The 15,610-nt window shown below is 48.4% G+C and overlaps 1 protein-coding gene across 1 annotated transcript; it reads left to right on the top strand.

The window, feature by feature from the left end:
• The first annotated feature begins 39 nt into the window (after positions 1-39).
• LOC310693555 (SH2 domain-containing adapter protein F-like) lies at positions 40-14,077 on the top strand. The gene is made up of 7 exons (XM_083475869.1): positions 40-700; positions 3,600-3,729; positions 7,711-7,935; positions 8,750-8,956; positions 10,195-10,318; positions 11,361-11,480; positions 12,641-14,077. The coding sequence occupies exons 1-7, from the start codon at positions 215-217 to the stop codon at positions 12,846-12,848; spliced, it is 1,500 nt and encodes a 499-aa protein (XP_083331995.1). The 5' UTR covers positions 40-214; the 3' UTR covers positions 12,849-14,077.
• The last annotated feature ends 1,533 nt before the right edge of the window (positions 14,078-15,610 follow it).

Raw genomic sequence — 15,610 nt, 5'->3', positions numbered from 1 at the left:
TAAATTGTTCCACAATGTTAAAAAAAAAGGAAACGGGGCGCGTCGATGGGGAGGGGGGACGTGGAACGCAGGCGGAAAGGAACCCCCCGCCCCCAAGGCCCTGTTAAAGCTGTGGGTTCACTGGGAGGCCAAGGCTCCCCACGGGAGCGATCGGGGTCAGGGGCGCTCCGTGGCGATCGCCGCCCCGTCGCCGAGCTTGCGCCCCAAAGGCCCGATGCGTCTCGGGGAGCAGCGCGCCGGGAAAGGAGGGGGAGATCGGGGGCGATGGGCGGGCACAGCGCTTCCGCACCGGCCGGCTAGGCGAGCAGGAGCTCCGACCGGCCCTTCCGCGGCGGGCCCGGGACCGCCGCCGCTGCTCCGCGTGCGCCCCGCCGCCGCCGCCGCCCCGGGGCGCACCATGGCGCGCTGGCTCCGCGAGCGCCTGCTTTTCCGCAGCGCCAAGCCGGCGCCGCCGCAGCCGGATTACGCGGCGGGCCCCGAGCAGCCCGACCTGCTCGCTGCCTACCGGCTGCAGCGGGAGCGGGACTTCGAAGACCCCTACGCGGGCGGCGCCGCCGCCTCCTCCTCCGCGCCCGCCGCCGACCCCGACGGCCGCCGCTGCCGATCGCCCCGGAGGCGCCTCATCCGGGTGGAAGCGGCGCAGGCGGCCGAAACAGCCGCGGCCTCCGGGACCGGCGATGCGCAGGGCCAGCGAGAAAAGGTGGGGCCGCCCTCTCCGTCGGGGGGCTGCCGGGGCGGGAGCTGGAGCCGGAGGTGCCCCTGTTTACACGATGCAATTTCTCCGGAGGGTGGGAAGGGAAGGGGAGGCTTTCGTTTCAGCCTCCAGCCTGTTTACTCGGAAGTAAGCCCCCATTGTTCTCCTTGTCCCAGCAAAACGCAAAAAGGAGCCTGGGGACGGGCGGGGCAAGACTTCTCGTCTTCGATCCCAGACACGTTTCCCCGGAGGTAAGCAGCCGGGAGCCCACTGGGGCCGACCTCCGAGTTCACGTGTATAGGACCGTGCCCTCGCCCTGCATGGACCGGAGGCCACCTCGCCAGCAGTTCTGAAACGGGTCTGTCTCCCAGTTGTTAGAATCGCAGAATTCTAGAGTTGGAAAGGGTCCCCAGGGTCATTTAGTCCAACCCCTGCAAGGCAGGAATTAAAGTGGTCGTGTTGGGTTTGGATAGACACGTCCTTGGCTGCTCTTCTTGACTCATGGCCCTTTGGGCACCACAGGTTACCAGGATTTGCTTATCCCCTCCCCCCCCTAGACCACCTGTAGCCCATGCAATGCCCTCCAGATGTTGCTGGACTCCAACTCCCATCAGTCCCAGCCAGCATGGCCAATGGTCAGGGAGGATGGGAGTTGGAGTCCAGCAAGACCTGGAGGCCACAGGCTCCTGCCTTACCCCTGCATTAGAAAGTTACTTCTTGTGTGGCTCCTTTTTGGGGTGTGTGTGTTATTGAGTTGTTGTTGTTGTTGTTTATTTCGATTATACAGTCATACCTCGGGTTACAGACGCTTTGGGTTGTGTGATTTCGGGTTGTGCATCGCGCTGAACCCGGAAGTACCGGAATGGTTACTTCCAGGTTTTGGCGCTTGTGCATGTGCAGAAACACTAAATCGCACTTTGCACATGCACAGAAGCGCCGAATCACAACCCACGCGTGCGCAGATGTGCGAGTTGCAGGTTGCAAACACTGTGGGTTGCGAACGTGCCTCTCGCATGGATCATGTTCGCAACCCGAGCGTCCAGTGTATACCGGTATATTGTGGTTTTTATGTTGATCTTTTCTGTCAACCGCCCTGAGACCTCGGGGTATAGGACAGTATATAAATTCAATAAAGAATAGGAATAAGAACTCAGAAAGCCAAGCTGAATCAGGCCAGTGGCCCGATCTAGTCCACCATCCTGTTCTTCAGTGGCCAACCAGGTGCCTCTGGGAAATCGACAAGTGGATTCTGAGTGCTGTGCAACAGCGCTCTCCTGTGCAGAACCAAACCGCGAAAATGTTCTGGAAGGCCTGTAAATGCCACCTTGGTAGACAACATAGCACTGGGACTAATTGTTAGTTGCTGCATGAATGAGTTCACATATGTTGAAGCCTTTGCTTTTCAATGTGCTCTTTGGCTTGCTTTGATGCGCTGCTGATCGGCGGGCTTGGGATGGTTAGCTGGTTGGTAGAGGGGAGGCTTCTCACACTGCCCGCCTGCCAGCTTCTCCCTTATCGGGGAGATGGGTGAGAGTCGGGGTGCCAACTTTAATAAAATATTGGGGGTGGGGGCGGTAAGCCTCGACCCACATAATTGATCACAAAACATGGCGTGTGCACGTCATTTGAATGGCAATGCCCACAAACTTTTTGGGGTAGGTGGTCAACTCAGAAATTTATTGGGGGGAGGGGGTTGAAGGTACCTTGGCCCCTAGGAGTTGGCTCCTGTGGTGAGAGTTGGGAAGGGGCCTGCAAGCCAAGGGCGAGTTAATTGGGCTGTAGACGCCAGTTTACATAGCTTGGTTTTGTATAAATACAGTGGTGCCTTGCAAGACGAAAAGAATCCGTTCTGTGATTCTCTTCGTCTAGCGGTTTTTTCGTCTTGCGAAGCAAGCCCATTGACGGATTAGCGGATTAGCGCTATTAGTGCTATTAGCGGCTTTTAGCGGCTTATCGGATCAGCTGATAAGCGGCTGAGCGGCTTAGAAAAAGGGGGGGAAAGGGGAAAAAACCCGCAGGAACTCGCAAGACATTGTCGTCTTGCGAAGCAAGCCCATAGGAGATTCATTTTGCGAAGCACCTCCAAAACGGAAAACTCTTTCGTCTAGCGAGTTTTCCGTCTTGCGAGGCATTCATCTTGCGGGGCACCACTGTAAGTCTAAATGCTTTCCCAGGTATGGAGAAGTCATGTCGACTGCTTGCTGTTTCGGTGTCTGTTCCGAGTCTGTGAAGGCAGACTTGGAACTTTATATATATATATAAAATTCTGTTTTACAGTTTAAAATAAACATTTGACATCCTTAAGATATCAATGACTTCCTTTCTTCACTTTCCATGGTTCATTTTACATATTATAAATCCCTGCATATTTTACAAAAACTATACCAATCAGTTTTCCATTATTGCATCCATCAAAACTTACTTACGCTGTTGAATTTATCTTAATGCTGTCAGTGTTTTCAGCTGTACACAATTATTTCCCATATATTCAGTAGATGTTTTCCAATCTTCTTTAAACATATGTTCTTCTTGTTCTCTTATATGTTATGTCTGCAAGTTGTGCATATTCTGTCAACTTAAGTTGCCATTCTTCTTTGGTTGGGACCTCACTCGTTTTCCATTTGGGGGCTAACAAAACACGGGCCGCAGTTGGTGCACACATAAATAACTTTTTCTGAACATTGCCATCACGACTATCCTCTAGGAGGTGAAGGAAACTAGCTGCCTTGGCTTTCAGGTTCCACAGAATTATGGATTTAAAGCACAAAGCGAAAGAGCAAACATGTTACAAACAGTAGGTAAAATACAATGAAACCCAGTACCAAAGTAGATGGAGCCATGGCCTGACTCGGTATAAAACAGTACCGTATTTTTCTAACTAATTGGGTCGTCTTCTCCCTTTCAGATGATGATAGTGGAGGACTACGCAGATCCATTTGATACTAGACAAGAAACTAGTTGTCAAACCGAGGAGCAGGAAAGGGTGAAAAGCGAAGGCTATATGGAACCATATGAAGCTCAGAAGTTGCTGGCTGGTAAAGTACCGTTTTGATGCTAAGTCTTCTGTGTTTCTTGACCTCCCGGATCTGGAGTCAGACTAACCTTGCAGTGTTGGATGGAAAACTTTGAAATAGGGAACATAATGATGCTCTCTGATGCAGCTTTCTCTAATCTGGGTATTTTGAACTCCGGTTCCCATCAGTCCCAGCCAGTATGGTCTGAGACTATGGGAGCTTTTGTCCAACACATCTGGAGAGAACTGGGTTGGGGAAGGCTGAGCTAGTGCAAAGACGTCTATTGAGTGTCATATATGATCTTTACAGTGGTGCCCCGCAAGACGAATGCCTCGCAAGACGGAAAACCCGCTAGACGAAAGGGTTTTCCGTTTTTGAGCTGCTTTGCAAGACGATTTTCCCTATGGGCTTGCTTTGCAAGACGAAAACGTCTTGCAAGTGTTCCGATTTCCCCCCGCTTTCCCCCCCTTTTTCTAAGCTGCTAATAGCCTTTTAGCCGCTAATCCGCTAAGCCTTTAATAGCCGCTAAGCCTTTAATAGCCGCTAAACCGCTAATAGCGCTAATCCGCTAAGCCGCTAATAGGGTTTCTTCGCAAGACGAAAAAAACGCTAGACGAAGAGACTCATGGAACGGATTAATTTCGTCTTGCGAGGCACCACTGTATTTCATTATCTTCTATTTTCCTACACTCAGTACTTGTTTGTTTCAACCTCATCCTTCGGTTTATTGTGTTTCCAGGTTGGCTTCTGTATGTTCACGAAGCTAGTAGAAAGTATTTAACAGAAAAAATCGCAGTAGTGGCATGCTCATTGTTCTAGCTGTGAGTTCACAATTTTGTGATATTTTCTGTTTTTTGGGATTCGAACCACCGACCTTCCGATCGGCAAGCCCAAGGCTCAGTGGCTTACACAGCACAACCCGTGTCCCTTACTACATTTAAATTTCATCTTTCTTCCAGTGAACTGGAGGCAGAATAGACAGCTCCTCCCTCGCCTTTTATCCTCACAGCAACCCTGTGAGGAAGGTTAGGCTGAGATTTTGATTGATTTGGTTCGATTTGTTGTATTTTTATGCCGCTTTTCATTCAAATGAAGCCCAAAGCGGCTTACAAAAAATATGGGGGTGGGATGAGATGATCCCAAGGGTCCCTTCCAACTTAATGAAAGGATGAAGACATAATAAAACATAATAAAAGGTAAAGGGTAAAGGGATCCCTGACCATTAGGTCCAATCGTGACCGACTCTGGGGTTGCGGCGCTCATCTCGCTTTACTGGCCGAGGGAGCTGGCATACAGCTTCCTGGTCATGTGGCCAGCATGACTAAGTCGCTTCTGGCAAACCAGAGCAGCGCATGGAAACACTGTTTACCTTCCCACTGGAGCGGTACCTATTTATCTATTTGCACTTTAACGTGGTTTCAAACTGCTAGGTTGGCAGGAGCAGGGACTGAGCAACAGGAGCTCACCCCGTCGCAGGGATTCGAACCACCGACCTTCTGATCGGCAAGTCCTAGGCTCTGTGGTTTAACCCACAGTACCACCTGTGTCCCAATAAAACATAATGGAACATCACAAATACAGTGATATAAAATAAGTAACAAATCATCAAGAAAACAATTACAATCTATAAAACGCTATTAACAAAGCAGCTACTAAAAATAAGCTAAATATCGCAGTTACAACAAAACTCATGTGATTAACAAATCAATATGGCATATATAATCTATAAAACCATATTATCAACAGTAACAAAACAGCAACTTAAAAATAAAATAAAAAGCTGAGCGCTGTTAAATTCATACGCACACTCTCCCTGCCCCCATGACTGATAATCTTTCACTCCAGTGAAAGATTGGGTGGCTGCCAAAAGTTGCCACAGGGAGCTTCATGGCTGAGTGAATGTGGATTCCTCAAGTCCTGTTCTGATGCAACACCAGAAATGTGCATTAAAAATAAGAACAAACCCGGAAGGAGGCAGTCCTGTTCTGGAAGAAATTCTCTTCCTTCTCTTCCTCCTAACCATGTCACTTAACAGTTGCCCCAAATATGAAAGTTAAATTATGGTCACTGCTGTCTCTGCCTGTCACTGCATACGAAAAGCAACCTGCAGCAGTCCAGACTGGCAGTATTTTGCAGGAGGGGCTCAAATGTATACTTGAACTGTAGGTTTGGGAAATTCAAGTGGATTGAAGTGCTCTGTTACCTTAGTGGAACAAATCCACTTTTTAAAAAAGCAGCAACTTTGGCTGGTCTCCTTAAAAAAGCTCAAAAACTTTGGGCAATCTCCTAATAAAAGTTCCACCTCAGATGCCGGCCAGGGTTGCTACGAATTGTCAGTAGGAAGGTGTGCAAACAGTGCAAATAAATCAGGATGGATACAGGCGGAATTCCAGTTGTGGTATAACTGCCCCGTAAACAAATCAGAAGGAAGGCTCAATAAAGACTTGAATGGCCTCCAAACACCACGTATGCTTTGTGCAATCAATGAATATTCAGTATTCAACAGGTCACTGGAGGAGCCATTAATTCAAGTGTACTTTTTTTAAAAAAAAGATGTTTATTAAGCATTTTAAAATTACAGAAAAAACAAAGAAACAAAGAAGAAAAGAAAAAAAGAAAAAACAAGGGAAATCCATGTCCCTTCCGCAGATCTTCTTCATATTTATACCTGTACTTTACTTTGTCTCCTGGTCCTTTCACTCGTGGAAACTCCAACTTGACAGTATTTTTGTCCCTTCTCGACAGATCAGCCCCTTTTCCATAGTCCACACTGAGCTCCATGTGGTATTTAAAAGCATGTCTCAAGGTCCCTCCAGAGTTGAGGACCCCCACAACCCCAAACTCCTCACGGCCCATTGCCAGACTTGAAAAGTCAAGACATCCCTGCATGGGGGGGTCTATCCAGCCCCCCATCTCCAAGCCAAACAAAACTCTATCTCTCCAAATCTGGCTTTTTCCAAGTTCATTTGTCAGATCCAACAACTCATGTTCCTGCTGGGCCACAGCTCCCTCCATCTCTGCCACCCGAGGTCCAGCAACAACCTCCTCCCTCATCTGATCTGTCAGAGCACACTCCTGAGTTGATTCCTGGGTGGGCTCTATATAGATACCCACTACCTGTCCAAAATTTCTAATTGCAACAGTCATCAAATCCGTCTTCTCATGTAACTGTTCCAATAAAACACTTGTCTTGCAGAAAGCACGCACCAGAGCGTCTGAATACATTGTTATGCAAGGTCAGAAGTCTGTTCCCACAATCTTAATCTGTTTGCAGTTGCAAAGCTCCCCAGTTCAAATTTAATAACAGTTTCACAAGCTCCCTCTAGGGGAAGAACTTCTATTTGTATCAATCTCTTTACTTTTTTCTTTTTTTTTAACAGCAGATCTAACAACAAAGTTTCCTTTTTCAGATATTTTAAAAGCTTACCTAAACAAGGCTGCCTTCAGATGTCTTCTAAAAGTCTGGTAGTTGTTGTTCTCTTTGACATCTGGGGGGGAGGGCGTTCCACAGGGAGGGCGCCACTACCGAGAAGGCTCTCTGCCTGGCTCCCTGTAACTTGGCTTCTCACAGTGAGGGAACCGCCAGAAGGCCCTTGGCGCTGGATCTCAGTGTCTGGGCAGAACGATGGGGGTGGAGATGCTCCGTCAGGTATACTGGACCAAGGCCGTTTCGGGCTTTAAAGGTCAGCACCAACACTTTGAATTGTGCTTGGAATTGTGCTTGGATATTAAAATGGCCTTGCATTTTAAGCAGTAGCCATAAGAAGCGAGAAAGAATGGCATGCAAACAAGTGCATGGAAACTCATGCAGACACAGGAGTGGTCTGGGGCACTCTATGCCTTCTCTGTGCCCTGCAAAAAGATACCGCAAACTGCTGCAGGAGGGAGCGAGCTCTCTATCCCTCTTCTGCCAGCTCCCAGCAGGCAGGTAAAATTCTTTTGCAGGCTAGTAACTATTTGCAAGCCTGCTTTAAAGTGAAATCTTTCCTTCTTTGCTACCAGAGATCCAGAAAACCGGCTCCAACGATGCGCTAGCTGCTCAAAAACCTCTGCACTTATATGACATTCCCTATGAAGCACCTGAGAACTGCATGGACCCTGACCTCCAGCAACCACCTGGCGTGCAGTGCCGATACTCGTGGCTGCCAGAAGACGATGAGCGGCCACCGGAGGAATATGATCAGCCCTGGGAGTGGAAAAAGGAGCGTATCTCCAGGGTATTTGCAGGCAAGTAGCCAAAGGGAGCATTGGCACACGGACTTTTTTTGGTTTGGGGGATAGGTGGGATTAGGCAGGCATAAGACAAAAGACAGGGAGCCAGGATGGAATTTCAATTCAGCTCTCATTTAAAGGCGAACCTACCAAATTTACACTAGGCAAACTGAGACACAGCTGTTTTTCAAACTTATTTGAGGTAATGCAGTTCTGCAGCCACGTAACATGTACAAAAATGCAAATAGCAGGGCAAAGCAGGCATATGAATGCACATATTACTGAAACGACATACCAAATGCATTATATTAGGGAATCTTGCTGTGGAATAAGCGTATATTAGGCAAAATTGCATACAAAAGTATGTGTATTAGGAGAAATCCACACTAAAATTCTGATGGATTTTTACAAGGACATTCCAAAAGATCACAAATTTATATGGAAATGTAGCAAACTGAACGTAAGATTGGAAACCTGACAAACCCTGAGAAACTGAATATGACAGATTTGCCCGTCCCTAACAGAATCTGCTTTATTTATGTTTTCATGGTGGGATGGAGAGCCAAGCTAAAAGTTAAACCAGCCTTCTGCAGTTTGGTGCGCATCAGATGTTTTGGACACAGCTTCCATTATCCCCGATGGTTGGCCATTCCATCACTTTGCCTGGGTGTCTGGACATCCTAATGTCTTTTTTTATGTTGCTGTGGGGACTGATAGGTTGATCTGAGCAGCTCTTTGGGAGGGGGCTTTAAGCCCTTTCTGCTCCCTGGGAATATCTAGCCAGCCTCCCTCCAGAATTCTTTCTTTTCTCTCCTAATGATCCGTCCAGTTGAAATCGAAGGAATTCAGGAGCTGCCATGGCCCCCGCCCGTTGGCCAGCTAGACAGCGCTGCGAACCACATGGATGCTGAGGGACCACCCACTCTTCAGAGCATCAGCGCCAGATGCCTGCCGGCTGATGCTCCGCCAAGCCTCCAGGATACCAGCGCCAGCCTCCAGGACCCTGAAGCTCTGGCCAGACCCCTGGATGTCAGTAGTGGGTATCCACAAACCACACAATCTTTGGGATGGGAATATGGATGCTCCAGCCATTGAGATAATATAGGCAGAGGGTCTGGGCATTTGTGTGGCAGCAATTTCTCCACAGACATGCAAGACAACACAGGGTCCCACAAATCTCTTGTTTTTATCTTGTATTTAAAGATAAAGTTCCTAGACCTCATGATGAATCTGAAAAATGGGCAGCTCCTACTTCAAAGGCTAAGGGCTACACAGCACAGTTATGTGACTGATACTTTTTAGTGGACTCCTTTTTATGCTTTTCAGGGAAGTAGCCGCAGGGGGCATTGGTTTGCAGGGAGGAATGCGAGGAGCCATTGATCCCTTTTCTGGCCAGCAATTTGTCCACTCAAAATTGCCTCCTCCCGAGTTGGTCGACTCATTCCATGGTAGAAAGCATATGTGGTCCCCACATCCTTTCCCTGTTGAGAAGCAAAGCTGCTGGAGAGATATGTGGTTTTAGAGTGGCTGGCAGTGAAAGATTTAAAGAGCCCTCATCTCCTTAACCCTCTAGCTCCCTGAAGTTGCTTTTTCATTTTTTAAAACACACCAAACCCGGGGGGCACGGGGGGTGGGAATCATGGAAGTAGACAAAACATGTTTTGGCCCTGAGATACTAAAAAGTTAAGGATGGGGCCTCCAGTGATCAGGGGGTAGATTTCCTGCTTGCAGTGAATCTCTCAGACTACATAACAGGCCTTGTGGTGCAACCCTGTGCACGCTTACTCAGAAGCAAGCCCCATAGTGTTCAGTGGGGTTTTGTTGTTGTTGTTTAGTCGTTTAGTCGTGTCCAACTCTTCGTGACCCCATGGACCAGGGAATGCCAGGCACTCCTGTCTTCCACTGCATCCCGCAGTTTGGTCAAACTCATGTTAGTAGCTTCCAGAACACTGTCCAACCATCTCGTCCCTGTCTTCCCCTTCTACTTGTGCCCTCAACCTTTCCCAACATCAGGACAGCATTTTATTAGCTCAGTTCCTTTGCATGTTTACCGGATAGCCCTGCCATGTGATCTCCTGTCACTTTTTTTCCACCTCCACCTTCTTCCTTTTTTGTCTCACGCCCTGATGTTGCACTATAAATTCAGGGCTCCCAAGTTTCTTGCGCTCTTCCCCAATCTGTTATCCTGCTTTCTGAGTCGCTCTTGTTCTGCACCTTGGGACTCGCCACCACGTGTTCCTTGTTTCATGCACACTCATGTGTTTCTGCCCCAAGGCAAGGGAGCTGTCAAGAACCAGCCTTGCCCAGAGAAGAGGAGTAGCGCATGCTGGCTGAGCATGGAGCACGGGTTAGCTTTCGGTGAACGCGTCAATCCCAATTTGCCGCTGGAGAGCCAAGCGTAAGTAGCTTGAGCGTAGGAGAGGAGGCTGGGACAGGGACACTGGCAATCTTCATTGTATGTCTAATCACACACCAGGGCACTGACAACACCACATACTTGACCCTATCCACCTTCCTCTGCTGAGTTTTGTGTGGTAGGAATACAACACTTTCAGCAAAACCCTTCTCTGGCCATTCCTGTTGACAGAGACACCAAGCCGATGTCCCGCCCCAGAACTCGTCCTGGGCCTCTTAGCCAATAAGCAGCGACTGATGATAACAATCTGGACAAAAATGGCAGTAGTGAAACGAGCTCAAAAAAAGAGATCCGTGACTCTTTGACGGACTAAGGTTCATTGTGGCATCTATTTTTGTGTGGATAAAACCCATTTCATCAGATGCTGTGGGGCAGATTAGAGTGGGGCTTCAAATAACAGTTGGGAGTGTAAAGTGAGCTCCTGCATGTTCCTGTGCTGTGCTTTGAAGTCTCGACAACCGGAGCTTCAAAGTGCAGCATCGCTTGACATCATAGTGACATCAGGGGATTGGCAAATGGACAGGGGGCCTCCCACCTCTCACATTTGGTTCAGCATGGGTGGAGAGATAAGGCCAGTAAAGGCTCCCCACACCCATATAATAGAAGAACAATAGCCATACACAACAGCAACAACAGGTGATTTTCACACCCGTCTTAGCTTTGTTGTGCTAATTTAACATCCACAGCCGGGGGAGAGAACCTTTGTTCCAACTGAGTCCTAAGCCCACTCCGTCAATTTTAGTTGTGCATTGTAGATCATGAGTTTCATTCTGGAGCCTCCCTTTGAATCTTTCTGAAGTGACAAAGGTGGTACCTAATCCAGGCTGAAAACCTTCAGGTGTCTTCTATTTATATGGCTCCTTGTGGAGAAATTCATGCCTTGGTATGTAGGTGCGTGTGGACCACAAACTATTATTATTCAGTTTATTTTAAAATTAGGTTAGTATCTCACGTCTCCAGCTGAAGGTTCCTGAAGGACCTCTCTATAGGGGTATGAGTGGATGACTTCCTTTCTCCTCCACAGGTGGTATCATGGGACCTTGAGCCGAGTGGGTGCCGAGGGGCTACTGCGACTTTGCAGAGAAGCCAGTTACCTGGTGCGGAACAGTGAGAGCAGCCATGATGCCTTCTCCCTCTCCCTGAAGTGAGTGAGTGAGCATTGAGGATTCTGTATGCATCGTACTGTTCTGAGCTGACTAGTTCATGGAGTTTCACTGGGAAAGCCTGGCAGGGGTTCAGGGAGCATTAGGATGAAGTAAATGGGGCCGTGCAACAAAAAGGTTGCAATCTGGAACTTGCTAAAGCTAAGCAGGTCTCGGTGTGGTTGGTAGGTGGATGGGAGACCATCCGGAAAGAATAGTAAGTGGAAGGGGAGTGTAATTTGAGTGGTTAATATGCATTAGAACTGCACATTCGCCAGACCTCATGGAGAATCTGCACATAAACCATCCATGAAGAGGGGAATGTGCACATTTTTCGGTCAATATACATACTCTCAAACTGGCATGGGTAAACGCATGGGCAGGCAAACTAAGGTCTGGGGGCCAGATCTGGCCCAATTGCCTTCTAAATCTGGCCTGCGGACGGTCCAGGAATCAGTGTGTTTTTACATGAGTAGAATGTGCCCTTTTATTTAAAATGCATCTCTGGGTTATTTGTGGGGCATAGGAATTCGTTCATTTTTTCCCTTCAAAATATAGTCCAGCCCCCCACAAGGTCTGAGGGACAGTGGACCATCGCCCTGCTGAAAAAGTTTGCTGACCCCTGGGTAAATGTACATATCGTGGATGAATTTTGTACGTTCTTTGGGTACGCATAATCTCCAACAAGCCTTGGGGAATGTGCATATATATCAAACGTCTCCTGTACATTTTCTAGGCAATATGCACATTTTCTGGTCAGGATGCATAGTCTCCAAGAATCTTGCCTCTTTTACAGAAATATGCAATCTGCACCTCTGGTCTGCTTCCTGCCCACTGCTTAATATTTCAGACCCCACGTTATACTCTCCCATTGAGCAGCAGGAAGAAGGGATGGAGCTCCATATAAAGATCCAATCCCCTTTCCCCCACCGAGCTACACAAGAGGATTTTGATGGAAATTCCCTATCCCATGCTGCTTTTAAGCTTAGGAGAAAGCTCAATACATGGGGGTCAATCAGCACTGGAATTGCAGGGAGAGGGGAGGATTTAACCAGCTGAGAGAGGGCTACCCAGCAGGGAAAAGAGGGCTAGGAGAGAAAGAGGCCCAGGACCTCTGATCCAACCCACTGCTGACCCACCCACCTACCATTCCTTCCCCTAGGAGCAGCCAAGGCTTCCTTCACATGAAGCTCTTGCAGACTGAAGACCACAAATTTGTCCTGGGCCAGCACAGCCCTCCATTTGACAACGTCCCTGAGATCATCCACCACTACGCCAGCCACAAGCTGCCCATCCAGGGAGCAGAGCACATGTCCCTGCTCTATCCCGTCACCACGCAACCCTCCAGTTGCCTTGCAGCTGAGCAGTGACTTCTTGCGGAGGACAGGTGAGCGTTGGACCAGAGCAGAACATTTTGGGATTGCAGTTGCTTGCATGGATTGGAAGAGGAGGTGTCCAAGGTGAGGCTGGAAGGCACAGGCCACCCAAACGGACCTCGGAAGTGTTCCTTCCTCAGCTCTGCATCTGCAGGAGAAACCAGGCTTTTTGCATGTTGGGACTCCAGGCCCTCCTCGCTGGGTGCCAGTTAACTCTCTTGACATCTTCAGGGCAGGCCCCCCAAAGTAGGAGAAAACCAGTTCTCAGGGAGGAGGACTTGGAATTACAAAACTGGGTGGCACCTCGAGTGTGAAGGCGTCTAACCACCTGCACCATTATTCCCATCTGACTCCTTTGGGGCCACTTCCAGCAGGCCTGTTTGCCACATGTTGCCTGCACATCGCAGATCAAGCATTCATATCATCCAACGTCACATGAAGCATGGTACTGTTCTGTGGAGATAGCTTTCCTGTTTTGACTGAGAGTTGTAAAGGGACGAGAAATCAAGAGAGGGAGCCTGCAAATGGGCCAACCAGCCACCAACTTCCTCTTGGTTTCACAACTTGCTGACTCCCCTCTCTCTATTTTGACCTCTATCTGCCGCAGCTTCAAAGCTGGTAGTTTCCTGCAAGCAGACGAAACTATCCATGGGATTTCTGACTGGTTGCTGTTCAATAGGATCTGCCTTTCCCCCGAATGGAGTTGTCTCTCCTGATGTTACTTCATCGGTCAAATCCAGGTCTCTGTCCTCAGTCATGTGAGCAGCCTGCCTTCAGCCAGCTCTCCCGATGACTGGACCTCATCATCTTCCAAAAGGCCCCATCAGCCAGCCTTCAGGCGGAGATTCACTGAACTGAGAAGACAAAAAGAACGGATGACAAGAAAGATAGAGGAACTAGAGCTCGGTGCAAAGGCCTGCTGAAGGTCCCAGGCTGAATTTTGGGCATCTCCAACTGAAATGATCAGATGGGGCAAGGGACAGGAAAGTTCTGTGTTTCAGATCCTGGAGATCCTGTGGTAGACAGTGGCGTGGACCAAAAGGAATGGGTAGTCTGACCTGGTACAAGGCAGCTTCTTATGTCCCTACGGTGGGAGGATTTGCATGTGTCAGGATCCCTTGTGTAATGAGTTTACCCAGGATGCATTGTGAAACCCTCATTTGGTACTAGTCAGATGGTCTTTTGTTTCTAGCTCCTTCAAATAAAAAACAAATGACATGGCATGCCTTGACTGCTGCTGTCCTCTGCACCGTCAACAGTAAACAGGGGCACTCAGAGCTTATCTTTGCGCTCTCCCCTTGCCCCAGACTCCTCTAATTTTTTGTGCTTAATTTGCTAGCCGTTGAGAATGCCTGAATGATCTCTCTCATGCTTACAGTTGTACCATCTAGTTCTTATTGCTGAAAGCGTAGGGCTTATTATTTAACTTATTCAGTAAATTTCTGGATTTGTGCAAAACTTCCAGAGGGGCATATCATAACGAGAAATCCTGTGAGGTCTTTGTTTTCAGTGTGTTGTTTGCTTTGCGGCCTTGTGGGTTACGTTGCTACCACCTGCTGGACATGTGGATAGTGTGAATCTGGTTACACTCATGGCTGTGGTCAAGACTTGTCAGCACATCTTCACGCAGCATCCCTGTTCCTTGGGCTTGTTAGTTCCACTAAGGCCTGCCTTCTCCTGTGCCTTTTAAATCTACTTAGAGCCTGACAGGCGGTTGCTATACCTGCCCGTTGATCTCTGAGGGCTTCAGCACATATTATGGTGCTACCAGCAAATCACTCCCTCTCATTGCAAACTCAGGATTGTATCAAAAAAGGGGAAGGATAAAACAAACTCCCCGCAGATGTTCTTTCTCTAGCGGAGTTGGCTTTCCCCAGGCCACGTTGTTCTTCGGGTGTGCGTGTGTGCAAGTGACCCATGTTCCTCTTTCCTGTGCCCAAAAACCAAAATGGTCTTTTCTCCTGCCACTGCAGTCTCTGGGTGACTTTCACATCTTTGCTGACAAAGAGTGACTTTCAGCTACGGGGAGGACATTGTTATTGGGATACTGCCAGGGAGATAAAGTCCATCATGGCCCCCAAGCCGGCTGCCGGACGATCCATCGATCTCCCGTAGTCACGCAGTATCATCTATTAGCGACACGAGTTTCCTGGAAATACCTTGCCACATTCCAGGGCTCATGCACACTCTTATCAGCAGATAATGTACAGCCAGAAGTCGCACTCAGGAGAGCATTATTTACAAGCTTTTATTCAGCGTTGATCAGAACAAAGAAAGACAGGACTGTCTCCGTCAGTGTCTTTGACAGAGAGAGAAACGAAAGCAATAGCAAACATAAACATCCTGTGAACAGGAAATACGCAGGCTGTGACATAAACATCCTGCTCCCTTTTAAGGTGGAACGGAAATATCCTAACAATTGAGACCCATTTGTACTCTGCAGTCCACATGCTCTGCTCATTGTTCTGCATTGGCTCCTTCCCTCCCTCCCTCCCTTAAGACTGAAAGGGATTGCAGGATCATTCATTATGGGATAGCTCCATGGGAGCATGAATCATGGCTCAGCGAATCATAGAACTGCAGAGCTGGCAGGGACCTCGAGGGTCCAACCCCCTGCAAGGCCGGAATCTACTTTGTGCTTTGCTTGTAGGATGGCACCAGTTTCAGTCTGCAGTTAAAAGGAGCAAGTAATTTAAAAAACCGCTGCTAGTCTTCTGGAGATGCAACATCAGAGCAGGAAATGGTTTATTATTTAG

Source organism: Podarcis liolepis (genome assembly GCF_965112155.1).
Source record: "Podarcis liolepis genome assembly, chromosome: 14".
Classification (NCBI taxonomy): domain Eukaryota; kingdom Metazoa; phylum Chordata; class Lepidosauria; order Squamata; family Lacertidae; genus Podarcis; species Podarcis liolepis.
The sequence above is the reverse complement of the archived record's forward strand: the minus strand, read 5'-3'. Positions and strand labels throughout refer to the sequence as shown.

Coding starts and splice junctions, on each gene's coding strand:
- LOC310693555 (XM_083475869.1), top strand. CDS start 215: ATGCGTCTCGGGGAGCAGCGCGCCGGGAAAGGAGGGGGAGATCGGGGG. Junction 7,936..8,749: donor TATCTCCAGGGTATTTGCAG/GCAAGTAGCCAA, acceptor TGATCCGTCCAG/TTGAAATCGAAGGAATTCAG. Junction 8,957..10,194: donor CAGACCCCTGGATGTCAGTA/GTGGGTATCCAC, acceptor TTCTGCCCCAAG/GCAAGGGAGCTGTCAAGAAC.